This window comes from Rissa tridactyla, chromosome 2 (genome assembly GCF_028500815.1).
Source record: "Rissa tridactyla isolate bRisTri1 chromosome 2, bRisTri1.patW.cur.20221130, whole genome shotgun sequence".
Lineage (NCBI taxonomy): Eukaryota > Metazoa > Chordata > Aves > Charadriiformes > Laridae > Rissa > Rissa tridactyla.
This window is the reverse complement of record NC_071467.1, coordinates 98,415-107,960: the sequence shown is the minus strand read 5'-3', so window position 1 is coordinate 107,960 and position 9,546 is coordinate 98,415. Positions and strand designations below refer to the sequence as shown.

The 9,546-nt window shown below is 44.1% G+C and overlaps 1 protein-coding gene across 1 annotated transcript; it reads right to left on the bottom strand.

The window, feature by feature from the left end:
- Positions 1–4,353: 4,353 nt before the first annotated feature.
- CCDC166 (coiled-coil domain containing 166) lies at positions 4,354–9,163 on the bottom strand. Its single transcript, XM_054192013.1, has 2 exons — positions 9,080–9,163; positions 4,354–5,555 (listed from the first exon to the last, which is right to left on the bottom strand). The coding sequence occupies exon 2, from the start codon at positions 5,530–5,532 to the stop codon at positions 4,591–4,593; it is 942 nt and encodes a 313-aa protein (XP_054047988.1). The 5' UTR covers positions 5,533–5,555; positions 9,080–9,163; the 3' UTR covers positions 4,354–4,590.
- Positions 9,164–9,546: the final 383 nt, after the last annotated feature.

Below are 9,546 nucleotides of genomic sequence, written 5' to 3'. Positions count from 1 at the left end.
GTTGTCAAGGACAACAAAAAAAGTTTCTACAAATATATTAGCAATAAGAAGAGGACTAAGGATTATCTCTGTCCTCTAGTAGATGGGGCCGGCAACATAGTGGCCAAGGATGAGGAAAAGGCTGAGGTACTTAATGAAGTCTTTGCCTCAGTCTTCAGCAGTAGGACCAGTTGTTCCCTGAGTACCCAGCCCCCTGAGCTAGAAGACAGGGATGGGGAGCAGAATGAAGCCCCTGTAATCCAAAGGGAAACGGTGAGGGACCTGCTTCAGCACCTGGAGGTGCACAAATCTATGGGGCCGGATGAGATCCACCCAAGGGTATTGAAAGAGCTGGCGGAAGTGCTCGCCAGGCCACTTTGCACCATTTATGAGCAGTCCTGGACAACCGGGGAGGTCCCAGCTGACTGGAGGTTAGCAAATGTGACACCCATCCACAAGAAGGGCTGGAAGGAGGATCCGGGGAACTACAGGCCAGTCAGTCTGACCTCGGTGCCTGGGAAGGTCATGGAACAGATCCTCCTCAGTGCCATTACACGGCACGTGCAGGAGAACAGGGTGATCAGGCCCAGTCAGCATGGGTTTGTGAAGGGCAGGTCATGCCTATGAAACCTAATATCCTTCTATGATAAGGTGACCCACTTAGTGGATGAGGGAAAAGCTGTGGATGTTATCTACTGGGATTTTTGCAAAGTTTTTGACACTGTTTCCCACAGCATTCTCGTGGAGAAACTGGCTGCTCATGGCCTGGACGGGTGTACTCTTCGCTGGGTAAAAAACTGCCTGGATGGCCGTGCCCAGAGAGTGGTGGTAAATGGAGTTCAATCCGGTTGGTGTCCGGTCACAAGTGGTGTCCCCCAGGGCTCGGTGCTGGGGCCGGTTCTCTTTAATATCTTTATCAAGGATCTGGATGAAGGGATCGAATGCACCCTCAGTAAGTTCGCAGATGACACTAAACTGGGCGGGCGTGTTGATCTGCTTGAGGGTAGGTTGGCTCTGCAGAGGGATCTGGACAGGCTGGACCGATGGGCTGAGGCCAATGGTATGAGGTTCAACAAGGCCAAGTGCCGGGTCCTGCACTTGGGTCACAACAACCCCATGCAGCGCTACAGGATTGGGGCAGAGTGGCTCAAAAGCAGCCCGGCAGAAAAGGACCTGGGGGTGTTGGTTGACAGCCGGCTGAATATGAGCCAGCAGTGTGCCCAGGTGGCCAAGAAGGCCAACAGCATCCTAGCCTGTATCAGGAATAGTGTGGTGAGCCGGACTAGGGAAGTGATCATCCCCCTGTACTCGGCACTGGTGAGGCCCCACCTCGAGTACTGCGTTCAGTTTTGGGCCCCTCGCTACAAGAGGGACATTGAGGTGTTGGAGCGTGTCCAGAGAAGGGCTACAAAGCTGGTGAGGGGTCTGGAGGACAAACCTTATGAAGATCGACTGAGGGAGCTGGGCATGTTTAGCTTGGAGAAGAGGAGGCTGAGGGGAGACCTCATCACCCTCTACAACTACCTGAAAGGAGGTTGTAGAGAGATGGGGGCTGACCTCTTCTCCCTGGTGACAAGTGATAGGACGAGAGGAAACGGGTTCAAGTTACGTCAGGGGAGGTTTAGATTGGATATTAGGAAACATTTTTTCACTGAAAGGGTTATTAAACATTGGAATAGTCTGCCCAGGGAGGTGGTGGATTCACCATCCCTGGAGGTGTTTAAAAAAAGGGTAGATGGGGCACTTAGGGACATGGTTTAGAAGTGGCTTTTGTCAGGGTAGGTTAAAGGTTGGACTCGATGATCTTAAAGGTCCCTTCCAACCTCAGCAATTCTATGATTCTATGATTCTACGATTCTATAAAGAGTCCCTCCCCATCCTTCCTGTAGGCCTCCTTAAGATACTGGTAGGCCGCTATAAGGGCTCCTCGGAGCCTTCTTTTCTCCAGACTGAACAACCCCAACTCTCTCAGCCTGTTCTCATAGCATAGGTGCTCCAGCCCTCTGATCATCTTCATGGCCCTCCGCTGGACCCGTTCCAACAAGTCCATGTCCTTCTTGTGCTGAGGACTCCAGAGCTGGACTCAGGACTCCAGGTGGGGCCTCGCCAGAGCAGAGTAGAGGGGCAGAATCACCTCCCTTGACCTGCTGGCCACGCTTCTCCTGATGCAGCCCAGGATGCGGTTGGCTTTCTGGGCTCCAAGTGCGCATCCTCTGCTCCTGTTGAGCTTCTCGTCCACCAGCACCCCCAAGTCCTTCTCCTCAGGGCTGCTCTCAAGCCAATCTCTGCCCAACCTGTATTTGTGCCTGGGATTCCCATGACCCAGGTGCAGGACCTTGCACTTGGCCTGGTTGAACTTCATGAGGTTCGCACAGGCCCACCTCTCAAGCCTGTCAAGGTCCCTCTGGATGGCATCCCTTCCCTCCAGCGTGTCAACCATGCCACACAGCTTGGTGTCATTGGCAAACTTGCTGAGGGTGCACTCAATCCCACTGTCCATGTCACCAACAAAGATGTCAAACAGCACTGGTCCCAGTACTGACCACTGAGGAATACCACTCGTCACTGCTTTCCATGTGGATATTGAGCCATTGACTGCAACCCTTTGAGTGCGGCCACCTAGCCAGTTCCTTATCCACCGAGTGATCCATCCATCAGATCCATGCTTTTCCAATTTAGAGACCAGGATGTCATGCGGGACAGTGTCAAACGCTTTGCATAAGTCCAGGTAGATGACGTTGGTTGCTCTCCCCTTATCTACCAATGTTGTGGCAACATCATAGAAGACCACCAAATTTGTCAGGCACGATTTGCCTTTGGTGAATCCATGTTGGTTGTCACCAATCACCTCCTTATTTTCCATGTGCCTTAGCAGAGTTTCCACGAGGATCTGCTCCATGATCTTGCGAGGCACAAAGGTGAGACTGACCGGTCTGTAGTTCCCTGGGTCATCCGTTTTTCCCTTTTTGAAAATCAGCTGGATGGCGGGCCGAAGTGCAGCCTGGGCAAGTTTGCAGATGATACAAAACAGGGAGGAGTGGTTGATTGAGCAGATGATCGCGTTGCTATTCTGGGGGACCCAGTCAGGCTGGAGAAATGGGCCAAGAGGAACTTGGTGAACTTCGTCACTGAAAAATGCCCAGCCCTGGACCTGGGGAGGAATAATCCCATGCAGCGGTAGAGGCTGGCAGCTATCAGGCTAGAAGATAGCTTGGCAGGAAAGGTCCTGGTGGACACCAGGTTGACCGTGAGCCAGAAAATGTGCTTTTGCAGCAAAGGTGGTGAACATCGTGCTGGGCTGCACTAGGAAGAGCCTTGCCAGCAGCTTGAGGGAGGTTATCCTTCCCATTTATTCAGCACTGAGAGACCACACCTGGAGTATCTCGTATGGTTCTGGGCTCCCCAGTATAAAAGAGACATGGACATACAGGACGGTGTCGAGCGAAGGGCCACAAAAATGATTAAGGCTTGGCGCAACTGTGATACAGGGAGAGGCTGAGAGCTGGGACTGTTTAGCCTGGAGAAGGCTCAGGGGATCTTACTACTGTGTTTAAATATCAGGTGGAGCAGGGGGGAGACAGAGCCAAACTGTTCTGAAATTGAAATTTGTGATGGGATTGAAATTCCATCTAAATGTAAGAAAACACCTTTTTTTTGTTTTACTGTGAGTGTGGTGAAACACTGGAACTGGCTGCACAGAGAGGCTGTGGAGTCTCCATCCTTGGAGACACTCAAAAGCCATGAAAGTGGCCCTGCTCTGATTGACCCTCCCTTGAGGTCTCTTCCAATGTCAACTAAGATCTGCTTCTATATAAAATATACCTGTGTGAATGTTAAAGTTTAGAGCAAGGGTGACCTCTGGTACCACTGTTGATGAGGTAATTGAAATCCAGAAGCGTTCAACTTGGAAAGTGAACGTAGCTGCAGTCTATTAGAATTCTTTACTTCTTGCTTCTCAAGTGAAACACTAAACCAAGAAAAGAATGAGGAGAAAGTAAAAATTGGTATGAATATATTTGGTGAATATATTTTACTGATAGCTAGGAGTAAGGGCCAAATACCTCAACTGCTTATATTGCTTAAAGGATTTAGTTGCTTGCATATTTATTTTCTCTTCTTTGGAAACTAGCAGAAGGTAAAATAAAGTCTTTGCCATGTAGAAGATTTGGGAAAATTAATCTGAAAGTAAGAGCTAGCCTACATTGGTTCATACTATGCCACCAGTAGATGTAGTTTGGAGTGAAAAGTAACACAGAGATTGCCTCACTATGTCTAAGAATATAATTAGCCCATGGAAAATTACTAATTAATGAAACGTCAAAGTCTGATCTCAAAAAGAAAATGTCATTGTTTATTTTGGGATGTGAAGGGATTGCAGTTTCAAATGTCTTAATACATATGTCATGAAAGTTAAAGCTGAGGTTACTTTTAAGATCTATTGTCTGGCTTGCATGCTGAACGTGAGCTATGTAGATCAATTCTTTCATCCACCCACAGAATATTTACTTCTGTATACTCTATTACCTAACCAATAGTGGCAACAACTGACAGTCCAGCTATGTCTACTGATACATTGGCATGATTGAGGAGTGGAGAAGTGTTTCTTTTAGGCTAATGGACACATCTGAACAGGCTGTGACAGCTGTAGGTTTCACTATTTGCATTGTGTGCCTCATGCTGGTGTAACCAGTGGCGCCTGCGTGCCATGTCCTGAATGTATTCCTTCTCCCGAAGAAGCTGTTCCTGCTGCTCTATCAGTTGAACTTTGGTTTCTTTAAGGATTTTTGAGTATTGGATAAGTCTGAGCAATTCCTGGTGGAGACGCCAATTCTCTGCTTTTATTTGTTTGATATGCTGAATTAGAGATTGTATCGCTGCTTCTTCTGCTTTCTTGGTGAGAACCTGGATCTTCTGATGACAGTCCATCTCACAGTCAGCCTTGGCCTGCAGAAATTTGCTCTTGATTTTGTGCATTTCATCTGAATGCTGTATCTTTGTGACCAACAATTCCTTCTCCAGCTCCTTAATCTTTTTCGTCTGTTCCTGCTGAACAGATCGATCTTTGAAAGGCTGCAGGTCTTCAACCTCCTTGGTCATGAGAGAGTACTTTGTTTCCATATTCATCAGAGAGCTCCTTAGCTCCTTTTCTTTTTCTGTATACTGTGAGATTAGCTGCTCTTTCTGTGTCCAGACTTGAGACAGATCAGTGTGATTCTGGTCATTTAATGTTATTATCAGATTCTGGCACTTCTGGTTGTGTTTTGTGAGGTAAGAGAGGTAAGCACTGCCTTCTTCCTGATTCCGTTGAGCTTCCTTTTCTAGGAATTTATTTTCCTGCAGGAAATGCTCCACTCTTCCCATGTACGTGTTCAGATGTTCAGTGAGAATCTTGTATTCCTTCTGCAAGTACAATTTCCTCTCTTCAACAAGTATTTCCATGTCGTTTTTTCCGTTGGATGTATCGCCATTCCTGATTCTTACTTCTTGCTTATTTTTCCCAGCACGCATGGTGTCCTGTTTTGTCTGCTTTGTCTTTGATACCATATTCCACATTGGGGCTATCAAACTCTGGCAAACTGTAACAGAATGAAAATGAAATGTTACAAAAATTACAAATTCTAAGGGAGCATTTATGCCACATGTATGACCCATGATTTTTTCCCCTGCCATGCCCTCTTACATTCTTATGTTTTCAACTGCTTATTCTGGCAGCTAAAATGTTTGACATAAAATATTTCATGTCTGGCCTATGACTTGAGTTGAAGCACATGTGCACATATGTGTATTTGCATTTTTACATTCCCAGTTAACTGAGAAGAAGTAGTTCTGCTAATCTAAAAATACACAGATTTTTAAGATTTCTTTTTTGTCATATAATTTTGCATTATTTCTGTAGTTTGGGGTACAAAGTCAAATTCCACTGGCAAATTATTATGGCTGTACATCGGGTACTGTCCCTCTGTAGGCAGTAGATCTTGTCCCTAAAACCTCAGCAGCAAGTACTGAAGTGCTAATAGAGGCATGCCTGAAGCATACAAATTCGTAAAGCAAATTCTAAAACATAACTCCAAAGTCATCAGGCTGGACTGGAAGCTGCCTGTGGAAAATGTTATGGACAGTAGTACAGATTAAGCCCTGTTTCTCCATCAGAGATAGATTCCTATATTTGTGTTTGAAGACACAGTTGCATCCTTTTCCTGGATTTAGAAAGTCAGTATTGTCTTATGAAATGAGAGGAGAAAAGGAAATGTTGCAACCAGTTTTAACCTAGGGCTTCAATGATAAATCAAGGTATTCACTCACTTTGGAGAGTGACGTTATTCTTATCCTTCCACTGCCTGTGGTAACATAAACTGGACATCATCCTGGACATCATCTCAACTATGATGTCATTTGAGATACGACACAGATAACTAAATATTTTTGAATACAGAGAGAGTGAATGAATGACCATAAAGGGGGTAATGGCTAAAGAGACATCTTCCCGGGTCTGGCCATGGAACGTGCACCATGGATCTTGATGGAATGGTGAATGTGCCATGCAATTCCATGATTGTCCATGAATGTGCCATGATCTTCCCAGTTGCTTAGGACTGCCTTCTTCGCTCAGAAATGGTGGGTGGGAGATAAGTACAGAACGTTATGGGCTATAGAACATCAATTCAGCATCTGTTGAGACCATGCTGGATTATTCATTTGGAGATGATTCATCTGGGCTGATTTATCTGTGGTCTATTTTGGTTTTGTTATAGGTGAGTAACTTGAAATTTGCTTTGGTGTTTCGTCCAAATTAAGGCAAAATGTTATAGTGTATTATGAGAAAGAGATGTTACGGCTTTATCAGAGTACATCGGCACCCAAGCTGATGCCTTGCTTTTCTGTGCTGTTAGGAGCTGTTCTGTCTGAGTCCTCTCTTGATGAGAAGATAACAGTCCTTTAACAGAGACAGTTTAATTAAGGCAGAATGAGAGGCTTCTCTTTCTGCCTGTGTCATTTCCTGTTTATACTGGTACCATGATTACAAAGCACAATATTATCATCATAACCTATTTTTGTTTCTGCAATAGACTGTGTATTTATTGCCTGTGGTAGGTATGTGAAAACGCACTGCATAGCAAATAAAATGACCTGGTTTTATTTTTGAACTCTAAAGGTTTCAGGGACTTTTTGGGTGGGCAGATCATGTCCATACTGGGGGGTAGCAGGAGTGATTTGCAGTGGAAGCACCATGCCATGTTCTTTTATCCTTGACAGGAAACACCTTTCTAGCATGCATCCTGCTTCATGACCTCTGGAGGTCATCTGGTTCAACCCCTCTGCTCAGGCAGGACACCTAGAGAGGACGTTTGGACCAGATAGCCTCCAGACATCCTTTCCAAGCTCAACCATCTGTGATTTTGGGATTCTGTGAAAGGATGATAATGGTGCCCCACATCCTTGTCTCATGTACATGCATCACAGCAGCTAATTTGTAGTGTGCCAGAGCTATCTGTTCTGCAGGAAATTATGAGGATAACATGTAATGGAGTGCAAAAGACTCATTGAGATAACTTTGACTGATCAGACAGGTTGGGGCTGCAGGTGGCAGGAAGAGCCAGCTCTGGAATGGGTACCACGTCCATGAGGATAGGGCCTCTGTGCTTATTTTTAGATGTATGCCCAGGTTTCCATGGCAGGAAAACAACATCCCAGATGAGAGCCTCAGATGAAGAAACATGTGTAGCGCAAATAATGGCAAGACCAAGTTGTTAGTAAAATTGGCCACAGTAAGATGCACCTTTAGAGCACAGGATTGTTCTCCAGAAGGGTCAAACATTACTGAATAATGAATGATGAAGCCCAGCAACAAGACAGAAGCTGTACATGTCCGAAATCCACGCATTTTCCTTTGACTTCAGAATATTGGTTTTGTTGGTCTTGTTGTCTATGTGGCACAGGTTCACACTGGTAAGTATAGCTAAACACTTCCTGAATTTTAGAAATAAGTTCAAAGACATGTTTTGTAACATTTGTGAGATACCAAGTGAAGATGATGGAATAATGGTCGATGCCCTATATAGCGCTTTTAAAAATCCATCTTCTGTATATATTGAGTTATTAAAATATAATACATCATAGGAAATGGATGTCTAGTAATTAGACATAATTTTTGTGCTTTGAATGAGTCAGGGAACTGTTGAAATAACAGTAAGTGGTACTATAATTATTTGAATATATATTCAGACAGTGTGAGCACTGTGCCTACACTCCTACATTAAGAATTTGCTAATTTTTTTAAGCATTAATTTCAGGAAGGGATTTAGGTTTTTTAACATGCAAAATTATGTTTTAAAACTGCTGAGATACCTGCAATGTAAGAGGCACAGTTAAGTCCACAATTGATACTAAAGGAAGGACAATGATACTAAAGGAAGGAAAATGCATCAGTATTAATGATTCTTGCAGACATAATCGAAAAATAAAGGAGTAAATAAATAGTAAAATAGTAATAGAATAGTAAAAAAAAATTTTAAAAAGGAAAAAAGAAAAAGAGTAAATAGTACTTTGTGTGCTGAATTTCTAAACTACTTATTTAAAGGAGGAACAGCACAATCAAGGATTTAGAACTGGAGAGAAGTCTGTTAAGTCTAGTGGTTTTAGTGAACATTTGTAACTAAAGCCTAATTGTAACTAATTGTAACTAAACCCATTTGTAACTAAATCCTAATACAACTTACGACCCTTTTTAAAGAAAATATGCAAAATTCAAGTAGATAGGTGAACAAAATAGAATGAATATACTAAAATCAGCTGTCATAGCAGAACAGATTCCAAGCTGGCAATGTGGCAGCCGCATCAGAAGTTAAGAGTTGGGTACAGGGAGACATGAGAATCTGTATAGAAATCAGTGCAGTTGTGTTTTGGGAAACAGACTTGAAGAGCTAGAAGGGTGTCACAATGGACAAGTAGTAGAACTGAGTTAATACTAATTGTGTAGTTTTGGGAGAAAGGCAATTTTAGAGCTGTATGAATGTTAGAGAAATGACTAAGTCAGCATGGAAAAACAGGCCTTGCTAAAGTTGCTATTCTACAAAATGTGTTTTTTTAAAAAAGCACTGACCTTTCCTGCTCCTGTGGTCTTCACAGATTTTGCAAATAGCTGCTTCTGGCTTGCTAGTCCTGGTTTACTGGATGGCATTTGCTGATAGCCAAACTGTGATCTCTGAAGGACGGTGGTGTTGTAAGCTGTGTGTGTCCATGGTGATGAAACATGCGACGTCACAAGAGCAGCTCTGCAGCAAGACTCTCAGAGACATTTCAGTTCCCAGCTTGGCTGTGAGGTCTGACTGTGACATTCCTTGTTACCTACTGGCGTCAGTTAAGCAGAAACACAAAGGCAGTTTGGCTTATGAGAATATGATTATTACTAGGTAAACAGCCTCAGCTAACTATAGGCTGTGCTGAAGGAAAAGGTATGACTGAAGACATGGTGCTCCTTGGGAATTAGGTGCCGGTATCTACTCAAGCATTTCTGGTCCATATGTTTGGATTTCCTTCTCAACACATTGGCAAGCAGTCCCAGGTCCC

What these genes read in the sequence shown, in the direction of transcription:
- CCDC166 (XM_054192013.1), bottom strand. Translation starts at nt 5,532, where the DNA reads ATGTGGAATATGGTATCAAAGACAAAGCAGACAAAACAGGACACCATG.